The 11,731-nt window shown below is 50.7% G+C and overlaps 1 protein-coding gene across 1 annotated transcript in view; it reads left to right on the top strand.

The window, feature by feature from the left end:
• Positions 1 to 8,882, top strand: part of EFCAB12 (EF-hand calcium binding domain 12) — a 24,225-nt gene extending 15,343 nt beyond the window's left edge. The window contains exons 4-9 of the mRNA XM_045290130.1: positions 931 to 1,087; positions 2,677 to 2,876; positions 3,467 to 3,680; positions 4,369 to 4,519; positions 6,836 to 6,892; positions 8,392 to 8,882. Of these exons, the coding sequence (XP_045146065.1) occupies positions 931 to 1,087; positions 2,677 to 2,876; positions 3,467 to 3,680; positions 4,369 to 4,519; positions 6,836 to 6,892; positions 8,392 to 8,650 (1,038 nt within the window). The 3' untranslated portion in view covers positions 8,651 to 8,882. The remainder of the gene's footprint in view (positions 1 to 930; positions 1,088 to 2,676; positions 2,877 to 3,466; positions 3,681 to 4,368; positions 4,520 to 6,835; positions 6,893 to 8,391) is intronic.
• Positions 8,883 to 11,731: the final 2,849 nt, after the last annotated feature.

The following is an 11,731-nucleotide window of genomic DNA, read 5'->3' as shown; positions in this document are numbered from 1 at the left end:
GAGCGTTCTGATCTTCCTAACAATTTCAGTGAGCTGCCCAGGAGCTCCACAAGAGATGAAGGAAGGATGAAGATTCCTGCTGAACCGCTCTTCCATGGCAAGGAGTCCTAGCTGAGCACTTGACAGCTAAGTGAAAGGTGAGTGATTTGAACCCACCAGCCTTTCCACGGGAGGAAGGCAGTCTGCTTCCGTAAAGGACAGCCTGGGAAACCCTAGGATGGGACCATTCTGCTCCGTCCTATAGAGTTGCTATGAGTCACAATCCACGCAACAGGTCTGGTTTTGGTTTTAATTGTCCTAGAAAACGATATGTCATGTATTAGTGCCAGGAGCGTTCTGATCTTCCTAACAATTTCAGTGAGCTGTGACTACCGTCTAAAGAAACCGGTGAACAACATTTTATGTCCTTTAAACCTCTTTCCTTTAATAGTTGATATGGTTGGCAAGCATTCGACTCCTCAAAAGTTGCTCACCATCCTTAAAAGATAATGTATGGCCCTGTTTTCCTTCAGTTAAGAAAAGATTAAGTGCTCCTCATGGACAAGGATGATAGACCTGTGAAATCAATACCAAAATTCAGCATGGCAAATGTTGTTGTTGAGATTGGGGCAAAGAGGTGTGGGAGCCCAGAGGAAGAAGTAAGTTTATTCTGGGAAGATGGAGATCTGCAAACCTAGACTGGCTGGTTTGAAGGAGGGACAGGGGAATTTGGGGCAATTGAAAAAAACAAAAAAACCCATCCTGAGCAAAGGTGGTCGGTGGGAAAGTACTGGGTGTGTCTAGGGAATGCATGGAAGGGACCCTGTTCTGTAGCAGGGGCACGGGGTGAGGTGGGAGTGGTCCCGGTTGATTCTAGAAGGGTGGGAGTGGCCAGGCTGGCAAAGCATTTGGAGTGGGACCTGCCATTGGGGGCTTCTCCTTTGTCCTCAGGTGGGAGTGCCTTTGAGTAGCCAAGATATGGAGGACATAGTGATCTACCTCAGCTCCCTGGGAAAGTTAAACACCATCACAATGGATATCCTGACCAGCAGCCACAAGCAATGGTCCATAGATCAGCAGAGGAGAAGCCACCCAGACATAAGGAAGCGTACGTACCCACCCGCCTTGGGAGTGAGAGGGCCTCTTCCCCCAGCACGCCCACGCGGAGGGTGCTCTTTGGCTTTGGCACACTGTAGGGATGGTTGAGTCTCTGGAACTTGCAGGCCCAGAGGTCACCTAAGGAGCCTCCAAGGGGCCCTTAAAGGAGGACTTTTCAGAGGGTGGTTTTCCAGATAGGTGGGAAGGGACCCAAATTCAATAAACCTTTGCCAAGGTTTACATTCATATGTAGGTCCAATGCCTTCTTACTGATAATCTAAGTATGATTGGTCAAAAGTTAATAAAAAGACCTTGTTCAGAAACCAGCATGAGCCCATAGTCAGAGTGAACTGAGGAGTTGCTGGGTTGTACAAATGGTTAACTCACTGTGCTGCGAATGAGAGGTTGCAGGTTCCAGCCCACCCAGGGGTCCCTTGGCAGACAGGCATGGCAATGTTCCTCTGACTAATCAGCCACCAAAAACTCTGTGGGCCACAGTTTTACTCGGATGCACATGGAGGTGCCAAGGAGTTGGAGTCAACGCCAGCCAGAGCCCCTGGCTCCTGGGGCTCTGCCTGCAGGCGTGGTCTCATGTGTCTGGGTGCAGCAGGGCTATGTAGAGGTGCCCATGGGCCTGTGGCATTATCTGTTTGCCCTCCCCCACCCCCAGATGACTCGAAGAGTGAGCTCGTTATTTATTGGCTGCATCAGCTTCACCAAGAGCCCTGGAGGGGCAGTGGTTAGAGCTCAGCTGCTCATCCCCTGGGGCCCACTAGCTGCCCTGCAGGAGAACACTGTGGCAGTTGGCTCAGTAAAGATTGACAGCCTCGGAGACCCTGGGGGGCAGTTCCACTCTCTCCTATAGGGTCACAAAGCGTTGGAACTGACTCAGCAGCAGCAGGCTTAGTGCCTCCGTTTACCCTTACAAGTCCCTGGGTGCCAGGGTTAGGCTTCACATAGCACCAGGGAGGATGCTGAAGCCCAGAGAGGCTGAAAGAGTTGCCCGTAATCTCAAAGCCAGAAGGTGGCAGGGCCAGGATTGGATCCCCACAGGTCAGAGACAGGGAGGGTCTCTCAAAAGTGGGCAGTGGCATTGACACTGGAGTGGGGGCAGGCAGTCCTGGGATAGCCTGGGAGAAGGGCATCCTTGGCACATGGAGGGCAATGGCAGAGGTCCCAAGGCAGGGAGGTCTCTGAGGATAAAGGGAGTTGGGATGACTGGGGAAGGCTCAGAGAGCGAGGTCAGGAGAGAGGGTCAGATGGGAAGAACTGACTGTGGGGTTGGTCTGAGGGCCAGGGAGCATTAGAGAGGTTGAAACAGGGCACTGAGGTGCTCTGCTCTGTATTGCCCTCTGGTGGCAACAGGATCGGAGGGGATGCACATGACAGCAGGTGAGCCCAGGTGGCCTGGGTTAGGGAGGCTGTGGTGGGTATGGGGAGAAGGGGCACGCAGACTGGCTCGCAAGAAGGTTAACTAGCTCTGGAGAGGGAAATCCCAGCCCTGCTTGACCAATGATGCTCAAAGGCTTGGCTAAGGCAGGTTGCACCGCACCTCCACCCCCCTCCTACTTTCCTTCTCTCCCCTTCTGTCTATACCAGGTCTCCGAGGGTCATCCAGCAGGAGCATCTCCCAGCAGAGTCTGCCCATGAGGCAGAAGGGAAGCTCCAGCCTGCAGTCCGACAAGATGGACCTGCTGACCGTGCCTGAGCCCAATTTGGAGAAAGAAGCTCGGCCCTTGAGCCTCGAGGAAATGGAGGACGTGGGCAAGCGGTACCGAGAGAGGAAGCGGCTGCACAAGGTAGGGTAGGCCCCTGGTCTCTAGCAAATATGAATATGCTGATCAACAGAAATGATATCATGAAGTGTCAGGCTGCATGGCAAGAAAACCCAAAATGTTACAGCAGGGGGCAGCAAACCTTTTCTGTAAAAGGCCAGACCAGAAGCATTTGAGGCTCTGGGCATGATGATTAATGGTGCCCTTGTAGACAGAGACCAATGAATGTGGCCATGTTCCCATTAAAATTTATTTACCAAAACAGGTGGTAGGCTAGATTTGGCTATGGGCCCTACTTTGCTGGCTTTGGTGTTAGATGCTTCAATAAGATACCAGAGATGTTTTTCCTTTTAAAAAGATAAAAAGAAGAAAGCAAAAGTAGCTATCATCCCCAGGGACCCTGCCACCCCCACCCCCACATGCTCTGCAAGGTCAAGGGCACTGCTACTTCAGAGCTCTTGGGCCATACATGACCTTCTCCTGGGCCCCACCTGGTACTCCTGGCCATCGCTCTCCTGGGTCTTGTGGGCAAAGAAGATGTGGCTTACCGTGGCCTTCCAGCCAGGTGGAAAGAGGAAAGGTGAGGTGGGTGCCTCCCCCATGTCTCCTGGCAGATCTCCGTGGGCTCCATCCAGTACTCAGAGTGCTGCCGCCTGGTGCGGAGCGGGAACAAGCACTATGATGAGAACTGCCTCCCGTCCACGGTCCAGGGCAACACCGGGGACATGATCAACAGGTTCCGCAGGGACAACTTTCTGTCCTACCTGCAGTGCTGTAAACTCTGTGAGTCCTACGGCATCCCACTGACCGAGGACATCCTCACGAAAGGTGAGAGCCTTGGGGCTGGGACCTGGAGGAGGGAGAAACATGGGTTCACGGGATCGTTAGAAGTCAAGGCTGGGAGGTCTGGGTTCCCCAGCTGAAGTCTTAGGGGGTCTGGATACTGGAGCCCTGAGCCTGGGTGAGCTGAGATATGTTGAGCAGGAAGGTAAGGGGACAGTGAATCTTGGGAGGGAGCCCTGAAGTTGAATGTAAAGGAGTCACCCCAATTTCCAAGAGGAAGGCTCGGCAGAAGGGATAACTTGCTGTGTTTTTAAAATGTATTTAATAAAGAACGTCTTCCTTAGCATTAGGCACCTAAAAGCACATTTTGTATAGGAGCAACCTGACATGAGTCCTGGACAGGGACAAGGAGTTGATGCTAATCTAGGGGAGCAGTTCAGATAAGGCAGCTGAGCACGGCTGCTTTCTTGGAGAACACAATCCAGGTCACTGAATTGTACACATGGAAAACTGTTGGGCTGGTGAACGATCCTCCGGGTTCTAGTCCCAAAAGCAACAATAGAAATCAAGTGAAACAGGAAAAGCCCTCTGGCCCACAGTTCTACTCTGTGACACGCATGGGATAGCTGTGGGTCAGAGTTGAGTCGAAGGCGACGGGTTGACCGCAGAGGCTTCGGGAGGGGAAAGGAGGGGCATGGGGCTAATGGCTGCTGTGTTCTCTCACTGCCGACAGCCTTGCTCTACCCGGGAGACAAGATCATTTTCCTGAATGACCAAGTGCGCCCAATCCGGCAGCCAGGAGGCTACTACTCTGACTTCAAGTTCTTCACTCGGAGCCAGACTCTGCTCAAGTCCCAGAGGGCTCATATGGCCAAAATGGACAAGCTGAGTCTCAGAGCCCTATCCCCCCCATCACCTGCCTCCCACCCCCACACAGGGCTTAGCTACCGACTCACTCAGGGGCTCATGCTATATACAAGGGCAGGGTCCTCACCTGGTACACCAGCCTCCTCCTCATGCCCCCTCCTGGGTCAACCTACCCTTGGTAGCTTTCTTGTAGTCCTAGCCTCCACGACTCGGTGCCTGGCCACTAGCCTCCTGGCTACTAGCTAGACAACCTCTGGGTCTTAGGGCAAGGATGAAAAGGGAAAATAGAGGGTGCCCTGTCTCCAATCGTGGCCCCTGTGTTAGGTGCCCTGCTGAGGGAAGGGGTGGGAGACGGCCCAGCCCTGGCCTGTCCTGTGGTCCTGTTGCCTGAACACACCTTCTCTGGTAAGAGAAAGGTTTGCGGCCCCTAGGAAGACAAAAGAGCTCTGTCAGAGGAAACCAGCCTCCAACAACCAAAGGACCAGAAGGTGCAAATGTACGGTGATACTATATAAAAATGATAGTAAAGTCATAGAGGATAGGAAAGACAGGAGAGAGCAGAATAAAGGAGTCAGGCACATGTTATGGTAGCATGCTCACCTCAGCCCCTCTTGATGGTCCACGTGGAACCGGGAGAAGAGACAGAGAGCCTTTACTATCTTGGAAAATTTATTGGTAGCCTTAAGACATGCACATTCACTAGTTACCTGCGTCACAAGGTGGGTGGAACTACAGTAAGGTCTCTGAGCTCACAGGTGAGGAAACCTAATACCTGCATTGGGGGAAGGTGCCAAGGGGGTTGGGTGTCATGGTGGGAAGTGAAAGCAAAAGGATAATGTCTGCTTCTATAGGGAGATGGAATCCATGTGCTCACTTTAAGGCAGCAGAGCTGTTAAGGGACGAATCTGTGGGAATGATATTTAAAGCAGGATAATGTACTTGGGCTTTACCTCTAACTTACCAAAGGGGAGCCTTACCCTACCATGGAATACCAGCTTTCCAGATTCCCTCTGTAATAAGTTAGGGAATATTGTCCTTGTCCCGTGTTAGTTTCCCACAGTCTTCGGCTCTCAGCTCAACCTGGGTCCACTCTGTCGGCGCTCCAAAGGCAGGAGCTCTAGTTAGGAGCCAGCGTTGGGTCCAGCGAGGGTGAGGGAGCAGGTGACTGACCAAATGCCTGGGGCTGGGGCTGGCCCTGGCACCAGCTGCCCATGGGGGTGGTGTGCCCAGGTGGCACAACCAAGTAGAAGATCAAGCAGGCATTCAATGAACACATTACTTTATTCTCTGCGCCTCAGCATTTTCATCTGTAAATGAGGATTAGGTGAGAAAATAGATGTCAACTCCTTGGCACAGAAGCTGGCAGCTGGCACTTAGCCATGGCTATGGCCGCTGCTCTTGTTATTACGGTACCCTGTGCTGGTCACAATGTGCTCAGGCACAGGAGTGGGGCCAGGCCTCCAGGCAGGGCCTGTCCACAACTCTGGCTGCAAAGAGCTGACAGCAACCCAGGCTGGGTGGCCTACAGGGCTCTTTCTGATCACTTTGTGACCACTGCCTTGTCCTAGGGTAGCTGGCGCCCTGGGCCCAGGGAGCAGGTGGGAACCTGGGAGAAGTTCCCTGAACCTCTGGGTTGCCACCAAGCTGATTCCAGCTCAGTGACCCTTTTTGGATGCAGAGGCATCGTGGTAGGGGAGTACCGAAAGCGCTCAGCTGCTAACCACACGGTTTGAAAACACCCGCCTCTCCCACTGCAGTCTGTTTCCATCAGGATTATGGTCTGGGAAGCCATATGGGCAGTTCTGTTTTGTCCTCCCAGGGCTGCTGTGTGCTCCAGCCTCAGGTCACAGCTACAAAAGAAAAAGCCACGGGCTAAGGCTGGGCTAGGCATCGTCATCATCGTCATCATCGTGCCTCCTTAGATTGGGTTGGTGCTGGTCCTGAGGCCAGTCCCAGGCTCGGCGTTAGAGTGCTGTGATGGGCTCAAGGCTGAAGGTTTCAATGGCAAATTTCACCAGTCTGGTCTTCTGGCAGTGGATGTGGGGATCGGAGGCCCCAGAAGATCCTGATGTAGCAGTGATTATTTATCAAGCATCTCCCCTGGCTGCCCCGGAGTGTCCTAGTTCTGGGGGATGAGGAAATTTAGGCTCGGAAGACTGCTGAGACTTGACCAAGGTCACCAGGCAAGCTGGGTGATGATGCATGGGTCCGGACCACCCTTGACAGCTGTGCATGCCACTGACCCATGGTAGAGCTATGCCAACCCTGCCCTGCTCCCCAGCAGCCTGGCTCTCCGCTCCCCTAACAAAATGGCTCTCTCTCTTCTCTTCTAGGAAAGTACCAAAGAAAACCAAGAAACTACGCTTTAAGGAGTTTGAGGAGTTCACCAGGTCTGTAGTAACCACCCGGGAGAAAGCCAGGGCTTCCCACTCCCAGAAAGATTTAAAGTCTAACTCAGGAAGGTGGGAGGGCCGTCTGGAGAGCTGAGCTAGCCTTGCGGGAGGGGCCTAAGATGGGCAAGTCCCCCTGCGGGAAGCTGCTACCAGGATCCCAGGGCACAAAATTCACAGGCACCCCATGAAGACTCTGCCTAGTCAGAGGTCTCTGCTCAGGAGTCAAGAAAACTGGACTTGATGCTAAGTTCTGCCATTGCCTTGCTGTAACCTGGGGCAAGGCTTCTCTCTCCAGGCCTCAGTTTTCTTTGCTGTCAAATGGGTACATGTATACATCCTTTACAAGGCTGCTACGAGTGGTAAGTGGCAGCGTAGGAGTCTCAAACTCTATCCCTTCTGGCAACAGAGAACACGGCATGAGCTGCTCCCAACGGGCAGAGCAGCTCTAAGCATCCACAAGGACAAAGCCCTCAGCAAGTCTCCCATCCGGTTTAAAACCCAAGTACACTTTGCCTTCTTCTCTGCGATAAATCTGTGCTCACTTGCATAGAAAAAGTAGGGTTTCTCTCCCCTTGACATCTTCGTGCAAAATCCAGAAAAGTGGGTTATCACTGGTATGTGTACCCTGTTTTGGAGGCTCCTATCTGGGGCTCCATCCCAGGAGCAGAGACAGTAAACTAACACACAGGGCCGGGTGGGGACTGTGCTGGCACTACGCAGGTGCTCCCTCCGCCCTAAGTTACTCTAGCATACTCATTTCCGAGGTCCAGGAAGGTGAAACATCCCGCTCAGTGCCCCACCTCTGTTAAGTGGCAGACTAGGGATTGGAACCCACATGTATTCTCAACACCACATTGAGGAGCCTCTAGAAAAGAGATAGTGAAAAAAAAAAAAAAGAAAGAAAAGAGATAGTGTACATTTGCGAGATCGGGCTTTAATACTGATGGCATCATGCCGAGTGAAATAACCCAGACGCAAAAGGGCAGATATTGTATGGTTCCACTTACATGAGGTGTCCAGAGTAGGCAAATTCACAAAGACCAGGAGCTGGGCAGGGGGGAGAGGAGGTTGTGGGGAGTAGTTGTCTAATGAGCACAGTTCTTGTTTGGGATTTGAAAAAAGATCTGAAGGTGAAGGTTATACAACATTGGGAATACTCTTACTATTACTGAATTATACCTTCAAGAATGGTTAAAATGGTAAGTTTTATGTTTACCCTGAGACAGCCAGCTGGAATCCAGATCTGTGCTTCCCCTCTTACTCACCCTGGGGAAGTGACTTCGCCTCTTCAGGCCGGAGTTCCTCCCTGGAACCATTCTAAGTAGACCTGATAACAGAGCCCGCCTTACATAACTGTTACACGCGGGCTGAGATACCAAAGTGCTTAGCGCAGGGCTAAATTTCCACTGGAGTCACCATCAGTTTGCTTTCCTGAGAAAGTGCTCTGGGCCTGGCCCGTCAGCCATGATGTCCTTCCCTGCATCTTCCTTTTGCAGGAAGCTGAAGGCAAAGAGGACTGGTGTCCAGCAGCTCACCCACCCTAACAACTTCTGGCCAGGCCATCTCCTGGACAAGCTGAGGCTGTACCTGCCCACTGTGGCCCCCGACCGGAGCTTGGCACTCTTCAGCCACGTGCACCAACAGCCCTCTGCCTACCCGGCCATCTACCATCCCAACCACTGGTGGCCCATTAGAAATATGAACTATATGACCCCAGCCTATTATGATGCCCACAAGGTCTACTACATTGACTGAGGTGGCCTAGGGCTTGCTGCAACCCAACCACCCTGTGGCCAGGGGCCAGTGCAACTGGTGACCCCCAAGCCAGGGATACAAGGGAGTGTCAAAGAGATAGACAAAAAAACCCAATTGTTTCTGTGTGGTGGCCCTAGGGCAGGGCCTTCCAGACCCAAATTACCCATGGTCTCAGAGGGGAGATGTGTCCAGGGGAAGACACACAGGTTTTCGGTGTTTCCCTCCCCTCTCCTCTGCAATTTGGAAATAAACCAAATTAAAGTTTCTTGCATGCTACCTATGACTCAGTTGAGTGATTTCTTGCTGAGGAGCTGTGGCTAGAAGGATGTTTGGAAAAGTGGGTCTCAAGCCTGGGGGAAATAGCAGACACATTTTGGGGATGCTGGCAGGGACATTTTGCCTGGCACCTCCAGCCTCTCATTCGAGGATCTCAGTGACTACAGGGAAGCAGCAGGCAGTGTGGGTACCTGTGTGATGTGCAGATGACACAACTTTGCTTGCTACTGAAAGTGAGGACTTGAAACGCTTGCTGATGAAGATCAAGGATTGTAGCCTTCAGTATGTATTACAACTCAGTAGCATCATGTGTGTTAGACAGGGTTCTCTAGAGAAACAAAACCAGGACACTTATGATTTTATATATATATATGGATAAATATATACAGCATGAAGGAGTATAACAGCAAATTAGTCCACACAGCGGTACAGAGGACTCAGTTCAACTCACTTCCGTGAAACAGTTAATACACTGGCAGTCCTTCAACTCATGAGGGTTGCTCGGTCCAAGGTCAAGGAAGCAGACAGCTGAGTCTTCCGCAGAGCAATACAGGCAGTCCGGCCAGAGGCTGCAACAGTCAGTCAGATGACAGGATCCAACAGTCCCAAACTCAAGAAATGCATACACCAGCAGTGTGGCAGAGCAGGTCTCAAAGGAAACTCAAGCTTAAGCGACACAATGCACAGGTAGGTGTCCCGTCCCACAGGTAGTATAGCTCCCAAGTTGAGGCAGAGAACTAGCTAAGGCAGCCACACACTGGTCTGATTACCAGAGAGCAAGAGAGAGGCGGGGCTTCCCGAGCCATTTGTGTCTTTGCCTTCCAATCAAACTGCAACCTTATTAATCACACATGTTCTTATTGGCCAGGTTGGCACAATAAACCAACCTATCTCATCATGACAAATGGAGAAAATATTAAAAGTTGTTGTGCTATCTGGGTTGATTAGAGAGAAACATTCAGAGACACTCATATGTGTGTAAGAGAGAAATTTATATCAAAGAGCAATTGTATATTGAGAAAACATCCCAGCCTAGTCCAGATCAAGTCCATAAGTCTGATATTAGCCCATATGTCTGATACTAGTCCATAAATTCCTCTTTAGACTCACACAGCACATACAATGATGCTGAATGCAGGAAGATCGCAGGCCGGTGGGTAGAAAATCTTGTGGATCCATGATGGTGGAAGCATCTCCAGGGCTCTGGCTGCCATCACGGTGGCTCCATGTAGCTTGTCAATAGGAATGTGAAGCAAAGAGAGAGAGAGGCCCACCTTTTCTGATGGCAGAATCAAGAGAGAGGCAAGGTCCCAAAATCCTCATGAGAAGGCCATGCCCACAAGGAGGGATCATCAAGCTGTGACCTGATTGACAGACTAGACCCCACCCCTTCATTCTTTTATCAGGTTGATGTGAAAGTGTGTAACTACCACAGTTGTTAAGGATTTTTGTTCTGCTTGGATCCACAACATTCATGAAAGCAGCAGTTAAGAGATCAAAGGACACATTGCACGGGGTAAATCTGTTGTACAAGACATCTTTTAAAACAACAAAACCAAAAAAATAAAATAAATTTAAAACAAAACAAAACAAAACAAAACAAAAAACAACAAAACCAAACTCCCTGCCATGGAGCCCATTCTGACTCCTACTGACCCTACAGGACAGATAGAACTGCCCCCGGGGTTTCTGAGACAACAATTCTTCACTGCAGTAGAAAGCGCAGTCTTATGATCTGCTGACCCTGCCATTAGTAGCCCAATGCATAACCAGTACACCAACAAGACCGTTTTAGAGTATTGAAAAGCAGGGAGCTTACTTTGAGGACTGAGGTGTGCCTGACCCAAGCCATGGTACTTTCATTCACTTCAGATGCATGTGAAAGTTGGACGTTGGATAAAGAAGATCAGAGAAGGCTCAATGCATCTGATTTGTGTTGCTGGAGCAGAATAATGAAAGTACCATGGACTGCCAAAAGGACAAACACATCTGTCTTGGAACAAGTATGGTCAGGGTGCTACTTAGAGGCAAGGACTTGCTCTTACCTACTGTGGACATGTTGTCAGGATAGATCAGTCCTGGGCAAAGGGCATCATGCTTGTAAAGTAGAGAGGCAGGGAAAAAGAAGAAGGTCCTCAATGAGATGGATTGGCACAGTGGCTGCAACGGGGCTGGAGTATAGGAAAAACCATGGTGAGGATGGCTCAGGATAGGCAGGGTTTTGTTCTGTTGTGTGATGGGGTTGCTATGGGTCAGGACTGACTCTATGGCACCTAACAACAATGTAATGCTCCATGCACAAGTTTCAGCAGAGCTTCCAGACTGAACTGGACTAGCAGTGGATTTCAAGGACCATCTCTGGGTCTCCTTAAACCCCTACCCTTAAAAAGTTGTCAAGACTCACGCTTTGTTTTCTTTTCACCTCCAAGCCAATCATCTGCACCAGGGGTGTCAAGCTGGCAGCCCTTCGGCCGCATGCGACCCCCAAGGTAATTTTTTGTGGCCCGCGATACTCTGAAATAAAATGAAAATAGAAAAAGTTGTTATGGAGAAAAAGTGCTTAGGGGAGATGGAGGCAATACCGTACACACAATTCCCTAGTTAACCCTTTAACTACTGAAGACAAGTATACACATGGCCCAGTGCCTTTCCTGGGGGCCTGTGGAGGTGTATAAACGCGCTGACTCAGTTCCGGCAACATTTGGAAGCAATATGTCTGACACTCTCAGTGTCACGTAATGTAAACAGATCCCAATAGCGAAAAGGTTAAAAAGAGCACGCTAGGTTGTGCTGTTATGAATCATA

The sequence above is a fragment of the Echinops telfairi genome, unplaced genomic scaffold (genome assembly GCF_000313985.2).
Source record: "Echinops telfairi isolate 266 unplaced genomic scaffold, ASM31398v2 ScPeMD7_31;HRSCAF=116, whole genome shotgun sequence".
Classification (NCBI taxonomy): Eukaryota; Metazoa; Chordata; class Mammalia; order Afrosoricida; family Tenrecidae; genus Echinops; species Echinops telfairi.
The sequence above is the reverse complement of the archived record's forward strand: the minus strand, read 5'-3'. Positions and strand labels throughout refer to the sequence as shown.